The 14,184-nt window shown below is 42.9% G+C and overlaps 1 protein-coding gene across 1 annotated transcript; it reads right to left on the bottom strand.

The window, feature by feature from the left end:
• Nucleotides 1-12,721, bottom strand: LOC120048526 (pituitary tumor-transforming gene 1 protein-interacting protein-like). The gene is made up of 7 exons (XM_038994589.1): nucleotides 12,428-12,721; nucleotides 12,083-12,129; nucleotides 11,271-11,379; nucleotides 8,762-8,870; nucleotides 7,722-7,787; nucleotides 4,666-4,712; nucleotides 1-522 (listed from the first exon to the last, which is right to left on the bottom strand). Exons 1-7 carry the CDS (start codon nucleotides 12,540-12,542, stop codon nucleotides 473-475), a joined length of 543 nt encoding a protein of 180 aa, XP_038850517.1. The 5' UTR covers nucleotides 12,543-12,721; the 3' UTR covers nucleotides 1-472.
• Between the last annotated feature and the right edge of the window lie 1,463 nt (nucleotides 12,722-14,184).

A 14,184-nucleotide genomic window follows, 5' to 3' on the forward strand; every position in this document is an offset into this window, starting at 1 on the left:
TCAGATTGAGCATAATTAGGATCTTGGTTTATGAAATATATACAAAGCGAAAACGTACTCACAGATATTACAGTACTTTAAAACAAAGGCTCTTTAAATCAGATTTCACAAAAATACAAAGACAATGTGCAGAAAGTTAAGCTCCACTCAGTGCCATGTCTCCAACAGCAAACTAAATATTACAGACTTCTTCAAACTTCTTAATCGTGTGAAAAACATAACACTCAAACTGTAAATAATTTTCAATCAGAACCTAAAATTAATGAATAAAAACTGTATTTAATAATTATAGGCAAAGGTTTTGATTTAGATGAATCATGATGATAGACCGGTCTTGATATATAGGTGTGTGTGTGTCTGCTCTCTAAGCTAAAACAGTCAGCAGGACAGGATGATAGTCAGCCCAAAGAGGATGGAGCAGAGTAGAGCCGGGCCATCTGAACAACTCTTCTCTCTCTCACAGGTTTCTGGTTTACTCATTTTCAAACTTGCTGTATGGGTGGTCAGAGTCAGGGACAAGACCTGTAAAAACAAATACAGAGAGAGAGAGAAATAAAAAGGAAAGATGGGGAACATTGAAAAACAGTGATTAGAAGCTGTTGCGTTATGACTGGGCTGTGTAGGGGTTGTACAGAGGCTGTCTAGAGCATAGAGATCCTATTACATTACTAGAAACATTAACCCTCAAAGTTCCAGAATGTGGTCAAAATGGCAACCTTATATTGGTCAGGGAAAAATCCAAACGAGTCTAATTGGAATGAATGGCAGTAGAGGCATAATCCTGATATGTGATATCAGAAATTGTGTTATAGAATTGTCTCCCTAAAATACTGTCATAATTATAAATACAGTTTATATTGGGATTTATACAAATGTTATGTTTAAATAGCCTCTAAAATATATGCAAACAGACCATAAATGTCAAATGTTTTGTTATCTTGGAAAACTATATGATATTTGTATTTTTTTATTTAACTAGGCAAGTCAGTTAAGAACAAATTCTGATTTACAATGACGGCTTACCCCGGCCAAACCTGGACGACGCTGGTTTGGCCGGGTTTGGAGGTGCCTCTCCTTGTATGCATCTCTGTTTCAACGCCAAACATGCCGATGCTGTATCTGACCAAAACGTTCAATTCTGTTCTCATCTGACCAGAGCACCTTCTTCCAATCATCATTTAAATGACGTTTGGCAAACTCCAAGCACTTGCGTCTGTGTCTTGGGGTCATTAAGGGCTTTCTTCTGGCAACCCTTCCAAAGAGCCTGTGGTTGTGGAGGTTGCGTCTGTTAGTGCTTTTTGAAACCTGGTGACCCCAAGACGCCACCAAGGCCTGCAATTCTTTCACAGTGATTCTTGGGGATTTTGTTGCTTCTCTCACGATCCTCCTCCCTATCCTGGGGGACAAAATGCATTTGCTTCCTCTACCCGTGAGGTTTTCAACGGTTCCATATCTTTTGAATTTTTTAATAATCGCCCTGACAGTGCTCCGTGGTATATTCAATCGTTTGTGTATCTTCTTGTAGCCATTACCAGATTTATGAAGGTCTACAACCATCTGTCCCTTTTGAACTGCCAGTTCTTTTCTTTTCATGGTGTTGGATGACAAAGGGATATTGATGCGTGTTACCTCATTTTTATACCCTAGTGAAAAAGGAAGTGATGTAATGGCTCAATATAGTTCCTTAATAACACTTAGATAAACTTAAATAAGTGGTATTTAATTCCTGGTTTAATTTTGGTAGATGTTATTTACAATAATATTTAAGGGTGCCATTAATTGTGAAACCTTGAGCTGGAGGACATTGATATTTAATTAAATCAATTATTTTGTTGGGTTCTATTGAAACATTAATAAAGTATAGTATTTTTCACATGTTGGTATTTTGAGTTTACCTCCATAATTCTATTATTTACATTTTTTTGAAGTATTGTTTGTGCATTGCCAGTCAGGGGTGCCAGTCATTTTGGAGCCCACTGTATATAGTTACATTGTCTAGGGGTTGTACAGAGGCTGCCAAGGGGGGGATTGTACAGAGGCTGCCAAGGGGGGGATTGTACAGAGGCTGCCAAGGGGGGGATTGTACAGAGGCTGCCAAGGGGGGGATTGTACAGAGGCTGCCAAGGGGGGGGATTGTACAGAGGCTGCCAAGGGGGGGGATTGTACAGAGGCTGCCAAGGGGGGGATTGTACAGAGGCTGCCAAGGGGGGGATTGTACAGAGGCTGCCAAGGGGGGGATTGTACAGAGGCTGCCAAGGGGGGGATTGTACAGAGGCTGCCAAGGGGGGGATTGTACAGAGGCTGCCAAGGGGGGGATTGTACAGAGGCTGCCAAGGGGGGGATTGTACAGAGGCTGCCAAGGGGGGGATTGTACAGAGGCTGCCAAGGGGGGGATTGTACAGAGGCTGCCAAGGGGGGGATTGTACAGAGGCTGCCAAGGGGGGGATTGTACAGAGGCTGCCAAGGGGGGGGATTGTACAGAGGCTGCCAAGGGGGGGGATTGTACAGAGGCTGCCAAGGGGGGGGATTGTACAGAGGCTGCCAAGGGGGGGGATTGTACAGAGGCTGCCAAGGGGGGGATTGTACAGAGGCTGCCAAGGGGGGGATTGTACAGAGGCTGCCAAGGGGGGGGATTGTACAGAGGCTGCCAAGGGGGGGATTGTACAGAGGCTGCCAAGGGGGGGATTGTACAGAGGCTGCCAAGGGGGGGGATTGTACAGAGGCTGCCAAGGGGGGGATTGTACAGAGGCTGCCAAGGGGGGGGATTGTACAGAGGCTGCCAAGGGGGGGGATTGTACAGAGGCTGCCAAGGGGGGGATTGTACAGAGGCTGCCAAGGGGGGGATTGTACAGAGGCTGCCAAAGGGGGGATTGTACAGAGGCTGCCAAGGGGGGGATTGTACAGAGGCTGCCAAGGGGGGGATTGTACAGAGGCTGCCAAGGGGGGGATTGTACAGAGGCTGCTAAGTGGGGTTGTACAGAGGCTGCTAAGTGGGGTTGTACAGCGGCTGCTAAGGGGGTTGTACAGAGGCTGCTAAGGGGGTTGTACAGAGGCTGCTAAGTGGGGTTGTACAGCGGCTGCTAAGGGGGTTGTACAGAGGCTGCCAAGTGGGGTTGTACAGATGCTGCCAAGATGATGGGAATGTGGTGCAGGTCACTAGGTGTTGTTTGATCTCTGAGGATTGACTGAGTGAAAGGCGCGCACACACACACACACACAGCTTGTTTGAGTAGCAGACAAATGCCAAGCGGTCCCTAATGTACATAGACTTCAGTAAGCAGGGGGCATGTGAAGGAGACCACCATCCATCACTCTGTCATGTTGTCCATAAAGAAATTCACAATTGATGTGGAACTGCAACCGAGACATTAACACATACACACACCTCGAGAACGTGAAGGCAATGTATGGAAAGATCTCAAACTTGACAACACATCAATAACAGAGAAATATTCACTAGGAATAGTCACTTTTCAGAGCGCTTTAGAGTTATGCTACCCCCCTCTCACACTTAACCAGAAGCAGATGTCTTCATACAACCCCCCTCTCTTCAGTCCCAGGGTCAGAGGCCTAGCATAGAGCAGAGGTTACAGTATCAGACCCCAGAGACACTCTGCCCTGCTTGTATCATAACACCCATAATTCCTATAGACTGACTAAGGACTGAAAAATGCCGGTGACTTTCCCAAAAATCCTAGGTTTTCCAAAAACGTCAGTTGGATAATTCCTGGAATAAGGAGGGAATAAGCAGGAAGTCCGGAAATCCCACCCGCATTTCGGTCAACCCTGGGACTGACTACAGTGCTCATATCTCCCATCCTTCCTATTCACCCCAGGGAGCCCTCTGCCCTACAGACTGCTGCTCATTCCTAGTCACCTCACCTCTGTGCTCCCCCCACTCTCCTACACTGTCTGGCATACTGAATAAACCAGCTAACCGAGCCTTACGGTTTTTACAGTATTCAGAATCAAGATATGACCTGAGACCGAGTTGGCCTGTGTTTCTGTATCAATGTTTCAACATGGGGAACTGTGTGCGTTGTGCTGACCTGTACTAACATGCAGACGGTAATGAGATGCCCAGTATCTGACATCCAAAGTGTGACGCATCGTGTTAGAATTGATTTCGAGAGACTTGAGGTAGAGGAACCAATATGTGGGCTGCGTTGTCTTGCTTTGGGACACGTTCACTACGCTGAATAATGCATTAATGTGACCGAGGATGGAAATTCAATAAGCAACACCCTAGAAAATATGGAAATGGACGGCCCTATGGATCGAGGACAATGAATGCTGAATGCTCATCCCATTACACCCATGTAAAGTACATCAGGTCACAGAACAGTAAGAGGCTTGTAAATGTACAGTCTCAGAAGACTTTCATATCAGGTGAAGAAGAGCAAGGTCATTGGGTCAGATTATATAAGGAAGTGTATCTTGGGTCTAATTGCATAAGAGGTTAGAGGGAGTCCTTGGTTCATATTAGATAGAAGATAAGTTGCGAGTAAAAAGTTGAGACATACCGTTGTATAAATTTATGTAGTTCTGTCCTTGAGCTGTTCTGTATCACGTTTCATGTTTTGTGTGGACCCCAGGAAGAGCAGCTGATGCTATGGCAACAGTTAATGTGGATCCTAATAAAATAGCTAAAATAATGATACGTACCATACTTCTTGCGGATGTCATCATGCCTCACCTTCCTCTCCACCTTCCTGTCAGAGTAGAGGACAACGCTAGTCATGTTCTATCACACAGTAACATGACAACAAGCAACACTGGAACATGTAATAACCCGCTAACAGAAGAACACAGCGCAGGATAATGAACATTAGGAAATGAAGGATTTATAGTCTTCTCAGTCAGTACTTCTGGGTAATGTAGGATTTATAAAGTCTTCTCAGTCAGTACTTCTGGGTAATGTAGGATTTATAAAGTCTTCTCAGTCAGTACTTCTGGGTAATGTAGGATTTATAAAGTCTTCTCAGTCAGTACTTCTGGGTAATGAAGGAGATTGTGAATACAAGCCTCATACTTTATAAACCACCAGTCAGTGAGCACTGTTACATGCACACAATTACACAATTATTGTGGATAGTCAGATTAATATAATAGTTTGTTTAAAACGTTGACATGTTTTGCAAGAAGAACGATTTCCCAAATAATCCTGTTTACATGGACACGTCTGAACGGGACTTTTGATAAATGCAGAAAATAGCCAATCCCCAAAAAATGTTATTTTTTCGAAGCCTATTTGATTCTGAGTTAGGACATATAAAGTTTGTATGTGAAAATAATTTCTAAGATGCATACTTTCAGTTTTTCCAAACTCACTTCACTCGTGCATAAGAGGGAGGCTTGTGCTGGCAAATGTGCAGATCAATTACACCGCTGGAACACGGATTAAACTGTTTACATGTCCTAATAATTCCAGAGATTGCTCTGAAAACCAGGTGTTATAATCTGCGTATGCTTACTTTGATTTAAACCGTATGCTGATTAAGCTAAGCAGACTAAGGTGTTTACATGACTATTGCCATACTTGGCCTACTGCCATAATCACTTTAATATCCAATTATTATTGTGCATGTAAACGTACTCAGTCAGTGGGTGTTTCTGCTAAACTTGTTACATGTTGTTTCACACTGCCGCTTTTAGCACCTCAGCTTTCTCACCAGTGACACTTCACAGTTCCTGCACCGTACTCCCCAGCCTCCTCAGAGGAGCCCCGCTTAATGGAACAACTTTGCCCAAGCTGCAAATACCTTTTCAAGTCAACTTACGGACTGCAGTAGCGGAGATATCAAATATGGTTGTCAAAAGCAATCAATAACAAAAGTGGCATCTATATCTGTCCTCTACAAACAAAAAGTTGACTCCACCCTCCATCTTGCTGAACGAAGCTGCCATGCCTTAAAGTGGCAGCATTAAGCCTTTAGACATCTGACATTATTTAAGGCAGCTTTAGTGTCATTGTTTACCTCCCCATGGCCCCTGATAGAGGCTCGTAAACAACAACACTCTGTTTTACACCGGCATGGCCAGCAGTAGGTGAAATACGAGCACAGGGCAGGCTGAGGAGCCTGCCATCGCTCTAACTTTATGGGGGACACAAAGGAGGCAGGGAGGGGGTTGTGATTGTTTTGTTGGCCCCTCCAGGGACGTAAATTCACTGGGTCCCCAGTGGCAGTCCGACACAAAGACAGACAGTGTAAATCAGTCTGGGCTCTTTAATGCCAGGTAGTGATCTTGGGAGCAGCAATCAGCGGAGGCAGGCAGGCTGACAACACAGGGAGCAGAGAGGAGCAGAGGCTGTCCTGACCACCATCTGTCTCCCCCACCTCCCTCCCTCTCGGCTGACTGACTCCCACATAACCATGCACGAAGGCAACAAGTAGGAGGGGAGGAGGGAGGGTGAGCAACCGGAAGAAAATGAATAAGAGCGAGAGGGTTGAATACAATCTCAAAGACTCAAGTGCACTCTGTCTTTCTAAACTCGCTCTCTAACGCTGTCTTAGACCTCCCTAAACCCCTTGGTTTGATAAAATTAACCTAAACCCTGTGTTATTTCAATGGGACATTCTCCAACATAGAGATACAGTAAAAGTAGGTGGAGTTTGGATGGTGGGAATGTGATGTGGTAACTTATGTCTGTTTAGTTGTTCTGTAGAACGTTCCCCATCTGTGGCTCAGATGACAAAGGGCTCAGAGCTCTTAGCTGTGCCCTAACCTCTCCATCTGCAGACTCTGGGGACGTGCTGTAATCTCTCTAGAGGCTCCCTACTCTCCCATGGTGCATAAAACAGGCCTGGGTCCTCTCTGTTCCCATCAGAACACCAACACTGTCTATGTAGGTCAGTACACTAACACAGACTATAGTGGTTTGATCTACATCAGGAACTGACTGAGTGAATATACTCTACATTCCCTGGCTTGATAGAAGAACGGTTCACAGAGGCTGATTTAATTCAGAAACACACTGTGAGCCTAGACTCCCCAGTACACCACATGATAAACTTACTGTTACCGACAGTCTTTCTGCAAGACTGACTGCTCACCACGTTAAACAATACATCAGGCTATCCTTGGTGGACGACAGGCGGGAAACAATTGAAAGGCTGAAACATTTATGTAAAGGGAGGGGTTCCAGACCAGCTTTAGTACACCGTGATTCAGTGTAGGAGGAAGTGTGGCTCAGAATCCCATTACTACCACTACACTACAAGATGTAGTAGCATGTTCTATACTCACCACACACTTATGACCTCATTATCAGCTGCTAAGGACTCAGAGCTGGAGTCAGTGATTACAATCCTCTCGGTTGGCGTTTGGACACACACACACACACACACACACACACACACACACACACACACACACACACACACACACACACACACACACACACACACACACACTTCTCCTGGGGACGGGTCTGCTTGAAGAGCCGCAGGAACAGCTCACCAACTGTTCAAATCCCCAACCCTGACAGAGAACGTCTCTATAGATGATCACCAGCAACAGAGTAGAACACTCTGAATCTGACTAGGTAGCTGTGGGAAGCGCTTTCGATCATTGAAACGGATACAAGCACCTCCCCAAAAATCTAAGCAACTAACAGTGTGGGCTCACACAAATCATTGTGTTGATAAAATGGGGCATCTTTTAGTAGTGGTTTGAAAGCTAGTGTGAAGCAGAGGGTGCGATAACTAAGGAATCCGTACCGTTCATCAGCACGCGGTCTGATCTCCTCTCTCTTCCTGGCAAACCTCTCCTCATCTCTGTCTGGCCTGGTGAGACACAAAGACACAGGCAGCGTTACAATCACCTTGAAACATCACAGTTTACAGACAGAGACACACTAGCACAGATTGGTCTGAGAACACACTTTCCTTGTACAGTATATGATATACTTTGTCTCCAAGTGGAAATGAGACTTGGATAGTATTCCTTGTGAACAATAACACTGCGAGATCTGTTGTATAGAACGGCTGTTGCTCTTCACGTTGCATAGATGCTGCCAACAAGAAGTAATCCTGTATCCTGCTGGTTGTGTTTAATGCAAAAAGTGAGGCTGCTGTTGTGTAAGCTTGGAAAGGGGAGAGGTTCTGACAGGTGAGAGGTTCTGCTGGGGAAACGAGAGAGGTGTCATCTTTGTTAATTGGATGTAATCTTAAAATGGAACAAATAATTTTGCCAATATATGCAGAGGCATTCCAATGATTGGGAGGTGAAAAATATGAACTGTGTGAGCGTGTCTGTAGAATTTCATTTCGGACAGACATGTTGTTTCATCTTCACGGCCTTCATGTTTAGTTAGGATAGATGATTGAGCTGCACAGAGTGGGTGCATTTAAAATGGCTGCCAATCAGGGTGTCAGGCCAGCAAGCACTTGATTGACATGCCGTTTTAAAACATTCCGCTATGTAGTGACAGTTTCTTCTTCCTCCCTCCTAGAATCACATAACAAGCAGGACAGGATCACCATCCAGGACTGTACCTACCGGTTTTAATAAAAGGGTATAATCACTGTACATGGATGGTGCACGTGAATAGAGATTAGCATTTTGAATAATTTCATGTTGGATGTAACAAAGGATATGAGTAATTTCAGCACATTTATGAGGAGTCTGATATGGTTAGAGTGGAGGTTTTCCCAGGATAATGATCAAGACTGACTGATAAAGCCCTTGCCATTCTTTGCAAGTGTCCCTTAATATTAGGTGAGACAGGGCAATTCTGTGACATCACTTCCTGTATTACCCTGATTGACGTTTCTTGCAGCAACAGCAGCAGCAGCAACAGACTGCAATGCTGATGATGATGGTCCCGCCTAACACTGCCATGGCGATGATCAGAGCCTCGAAGTTCACTGGAAAAGAGAACAGGTCAAAGGTCAAGATATGAACAAATAACAACATGCTTCAAGTTTATTTGCTTTTTAAGTGAATTTCACACACGTTCACAACACTGTCCTTTATCAAGAATGAAGAGAACATTTCATTATTCATGTGATTATGCATTTATTCTATCCTAATGTAGGTATATGACTAATAAACCCATGAGTAATCAAACAGATTCAAATGAAGGATGCACAGACTGCACTGATGGTGATTGGTAGAGAAAGTCAGATATGCAGTATTATTTAATTAGACTGAGCAGTACCAGCCTGTGATTGAGTGATATGAAAAGCTCAGCTTGGCACTCAGACCACTATTCAACAATGCACCTTTGTTAGACATTACTGCCACCTGCTGGTGTGTTTTTTAAATTACAAGTGGGGTTTTATGTCAAGATTTTTGTACTTCCTAGATTTAGTTTGGACAAAATAAATGTTGGTCAAGAATTGTTGCATAATATTCTTCTTACCTTTGGGTTTTGAATGCATGAGTCACAAGTTGAGAAGGATTTAAACTGATTAGTAACTAGTTTGGACAAAGATGGTTGTTTCCAGATTCTCATGTCATAAAACATTGTATTCTTAATTAAATATGCCAATATGTGTGTCAGGGAGATTTTTTTATTTTTAATTTATTAAAATGATCATAACAACACTGTGGAATGTGTGTTATTCCTTATTATCTAGCCTTGGTATCTAACCCCATGGTTGTGCTCAGAAACCAGCCAGATACCGCATGCTGTTGTCATCTGTGGCCCAGAGGCCTGTGATCAGAGCCCCTGCAAGCAGCTTCAGCAGGCAGCCCCAGTGTGTGAGTGTGGATCAGTCAGTGGGGGGGCTCTTTAATCAACACAGAACAGCCAGAGGGGACAGGCTGACTGACATCTACTAGGCCTGAATGAGCCACGGGCTGTTCACCCTGCTACCATCTAGAAGGCGGAGACAGTACAGGTGCATCAAAGCTGGGACCGAGACACAGGCATTCAACTCTAACTGTTTTAAAGTCCCTGAGCAGTTTCCTTCCTCTCTGGCAACTGTGTTAAAAATAATGCCTGTATCTTTGTAGTGATTGGGTATATTGATATACCACCCAAAGTGTAATTAATAACTTCAACATGTTCAAAGGGATATTCAATGTCTGCTTTTTTATTTTTTTTACCCATCTACCAATAGGTGCCCTTCTTTGCGAGGCACTGGAAAACCTCCCTGGTTTTTGTGGTTGAATCTGTGTTTGAAATTCACTGCTCGACTGAGAGACCATACAGATAATTGTATGAGTGGGGTACCGAGATGAGGTGGTCATTCAAAAAACATGTTAAACACTATAATTACACTGACATTACGGAGTATTGTGTGTAGGCCAGTGACAAAATCTCTGCCTTTAACAAACAACCAAATGTAGAAAAAGTCAAGGGGCGTGAATACCTTCTCAGTGGCCTTTTTATTAGGAACACCACCCAGTTCACGAAAATGATTAGCTCCTACAGACAGTGAGTTACGTGGCCGTGGCTTACTATATAATGCAAGCAGACGCATTCCGTTATTATCCGAACGTTAGAATGGGCAAAACGAGTGACCTAAGCGACTTTGAGCTTGGTATGATCGTCGGTGCCAAGTGCGCCCTTTTCCAGTATCTCAGAAACTGCCCAGCCTCCTGGACTTTACAGGCACAGTACTGTCTAGGAATGGGGCGACAAACAAAAAACATCCAGTCAGCGGCAGTCCTGTGGGTGAAAACAGCTCGTTGATGAGCGAGGTCAAAGGAGAATGGCAAGAAATGTACAAGCTAACAGGCGGGCCACAAACAGGCAAATAACGGCACAGTTCAAAAGTGGTGTGCAGAACTCTTCGGTCCTTGTCACGGATTGGCTATTGCAGCAGACGACCACACCTGGTTCCACTCCTATCAGCTAAAAACAAGAAGAAGCGGCTCCAGTGGGAACACGAGCAGTACATGACCTCATCCTGCCTGGTGTCAACGGTATAGGCTGCTGGTGGTGTAATGGTGTGGGGAATGTTTTCCTGGCACACGTTAAGTCCTGTGATACCAATTGAGCAACGTTTTAACACCACACCTTGTAGAATCCATGCCCCGAAGAATTTAGGCTCCACCAACCACAATCAGATGTACTATTCTGTATTAATCTGACTGTTGCTATATTGACCTTAACAGACACCCAACTAAGCATGTGGTCCGCCATGGGCTGATGTGGGTACAGGGCAGGCTTTTGTTCTAGCAAAGTAGTAACACACTTGATTACACTAATTCATGTCTAAATCGAACACTACAATAAGTTGATTAGAATTAAAGCCTGCACCCATATCAGGAGGTCTAATGGGAGGTCACATCAAGTAAAACTTAATTTCACTCACCCCAACACACTCCCCATCGTGCCTGTGACAGTTTACACACTGCAGGTGGAGGCAGAATGTAGCTCACTGGGTAGTCTGTGCACGTGTCGTTGGTCATGCACCACAGGCACTGAGAAAAGACAAGGCACTCATCATTAGCCTATTACTTCAATTCTCAGAGTTGATATGTGCAGGATCACCTATTCCCAGCCTTCACCCATGTCCTTAACTGTGTCCATCAATTGATGTATTTCTATTAGTGATGGGGGGTGGGGAATTGATCATTACATAGAGTTATTCTTTTTGACGATATATCATATTGCATCGTTTTGACAATATCACAATATTACTTTTGTGCTAGTTGGCTGTACCTATACAAAACTCCAGTATCTTTCCTTCAAATATTGTTTTCAATATTTTTAAATTGGTAGCCAATTTGTTTACAGTACTTTTATTTCCATAACTGCTCAAAACTTGTTTTCTCATGGTTCTCGTCCCTGTGCAGCAGACATATGGTGCACAATATGTTTGGAACATCGAATCGCAATACATTTGGAATAATGAGAATCATAATATATATCGTATCGGCATCTAAGTATCGTGATAATATCGTATAGTTAGTTCCCTGCTCTAATTTATATTGAATAACTTAAAATGGATTCAGACAGATTACTTGCAATGATGTGACCCTTGTACAAAATGGTACAAATTGACAAAAAAATATATATATATATTATTGAACATAGACCGAGTGATAACGTTAACTTAGTAGCGAAGGATATAGAGACTATAATGCTTTACAAATAGGAAGTGTTGCATAATATTCTGCTTACCTTTGGGTTTTGTGTGCACGAGTCACAAGTTGAGAAGGCTTTGCAAGCTGAAATGAAAGGAAATGTCGGTTCTTATTTGAATTCAGTAAGTCTTTAGCTCTGCTAAAAACTAGGCTAAATCGCCATACTGTCTATAATTGTGCACGTCACACCAACTCAAAGTTGATGATTTTTGCTAACCTCGCAAGCTAACGTTAGCTGATGACGCATTTCAGTTATAGTTAGCTAGCTAGCCATCGATACCTTGGAAGCGACATAATGCAAACAAATACATGTAACGAGCAATGACAATACTGAATGCTGTTGATACATTTCGTAACCAAAAATGTAGGAATAGTATCTTACAATTCAATGGCGTTGGCGTAGTACTAGTGTGACATTCTGCTCGGCTAACGAGGACACAGGTTACAGCCACAACAACAAGCAATGAGCTCATGATTCCTCTCTCTGTTTTAATCATGTTATGATGCTATTTTTAATTACTCTATCTAGCTACACCTTTCACTTTCTAAAGCAAGCAAAAACGTAACTCCTGAAGTTGCCAAGAGCGTTCTAGCTAATAATCTAAACAAACGACGGAGTTACTTCCTGGTTCTCTTCTAGGTTGAAGATACTTTCCATTAAAAGACGAAAAAGCACATACTGACACCTAGTGCAGGGCGCAGTACAAGCGAGAGTGCTCACATTATCCACCAGGTTGCGGTACAACACCATCAGTCTGGTACCCGCAGAGGAAAAAAATACGAATTGCCATTGTCATAAATTATCAGGGTAACTATCAAAACAGTTTCCCATTGAGATCTCACGAGGGTGAGATCTAATTTCCGTCGTCAGATTTAATATGCTTCTGTGGTTAGACTCCATGCCAATAAAGCCTTTTGGATGTAATTTAATTGAGCGAGATCAAGGTCATATGTATCTAATTCGAGTCTAATCTGGGTGACTTTCCCACTTTGCATCTGGCCACTGACGCATTCACTCACCACAGTGGTGAATTGACAGGTTAACTGTCGATCCCAACTCATGGTGGTAATGATGCAAGGCTCTCCATGGAGCTCCCACCTGGCTATCTAGAGCAAGGGTTCTGGGGTTATATGTGCAACAGTAAAGAGAACAAAACTAGCACCTGCCACATTCATCTGTGCTACAGTAGAGATAACAAAACTAGCACCTGCCACATTCATTATTCCTACAAGGTCGACGCCCTAACAACAATGGCAAAAGATAATTGCTTTAATATGTAGAGCCAAAAAGCTTTAGATCATTTAAACCAGGCCTAATTCTAGAGTGAATTGGTGTCTAATAGCTATCAATTGCCTTGTAATAACATGTTTTGAATGAATACATTCTCCAATGCCTATAAATAATTATGGATTTGATTATAATATCTTTGAGTGAAATACATCGCTGATCAATATACAGTCAATAATTATTGGCACCCTTGATAAACATCAGCCAAAAATAGTATATAAAATAAATAAATAATACAAATACTGAGATATACAGAATGCAATTTAAAAAATATATATTATTTCATACTAATACAATTGCTCATGGAAAAACTTTGTTTAACAAATAATTTGTAAAAAATCTAAAAAAGATAAGGGTTCAAATTATTGGCACCCATGTTTTCAATACTCTGAGCATTTTTCTAAAATGTTTTGTTAGATTGGACAACATGTTGGGAGGGATCTTAGACCATTCCTCCATACAGAATGGTCAGATTACATGATAATAGAGCTCTTTGGCCACACACACCAGTGTGGGTTCGTGGGCATTGAAAAACAGAAGCATGCAGAAATGTACCTGATATCTACAGTAAAGTATGGTGGTGCGTCTTTGATGTTATGTGGCTATTTTGCTTCCACTGGTCCTGTGGACCTTGTTAAGGTCGACGGCATTACGAACTTTACCAAGTAGCCTACCAGGACATTTTATGAAAAAACCTGGTTGCCTCAGCCAGGAGGATGTACAGTTGAAGTCGGAAGTTTACATACACTTAGGTTGGAGTCATTAAAACTTGCTTTTCAACCACTCCACAAATTTCTTGTTAACAAAGTATAGTTTTGGCAAGTCAGTTAGGACATCTACTTTGTGCATGA

This window comes from Salvelinus namaycush, chromosome 5, assembly GCF_016432855.1.
Source record: "Salvelinus namaycush isolate Seneca chromosome 5, SaNama_1.0, whole genome shotgun sequence".
NCBI lineage: Eukaryota > Metazoa > Chordata > Actinopteri > Salmoniformes > Salmonidae > Salvelinus > Salvelinus namaycush.

What these genes read in the sequence shown, in the direction of transcription:
- LOC120048526 (XM_038994589.1), bottom strand. Translation starts at nt 12,542, where the DNA reads ATGATTAAAACAGAGAGAGGAATCATGAGCTCATTGCTTGTTGTTGTG. An exon ending in CGTGCACACAAAACCCAAAG is followed by an intron (nt 11,380 to 12,082) that starts GTAAGCAGAATA and finishes GTCTTTTCTCAG; the next exon opens with TGCCTGTGGTGCATGACCAA. An exon ending in TGCAAGAAACGTCAATCAGG is followed by an intron (nt 7,788 to 8,761) that starts GTAATACAGGAA and finishes GTGTCTCACCAG; the next exon opens with GCCAGACAGAGATGAGGAGA.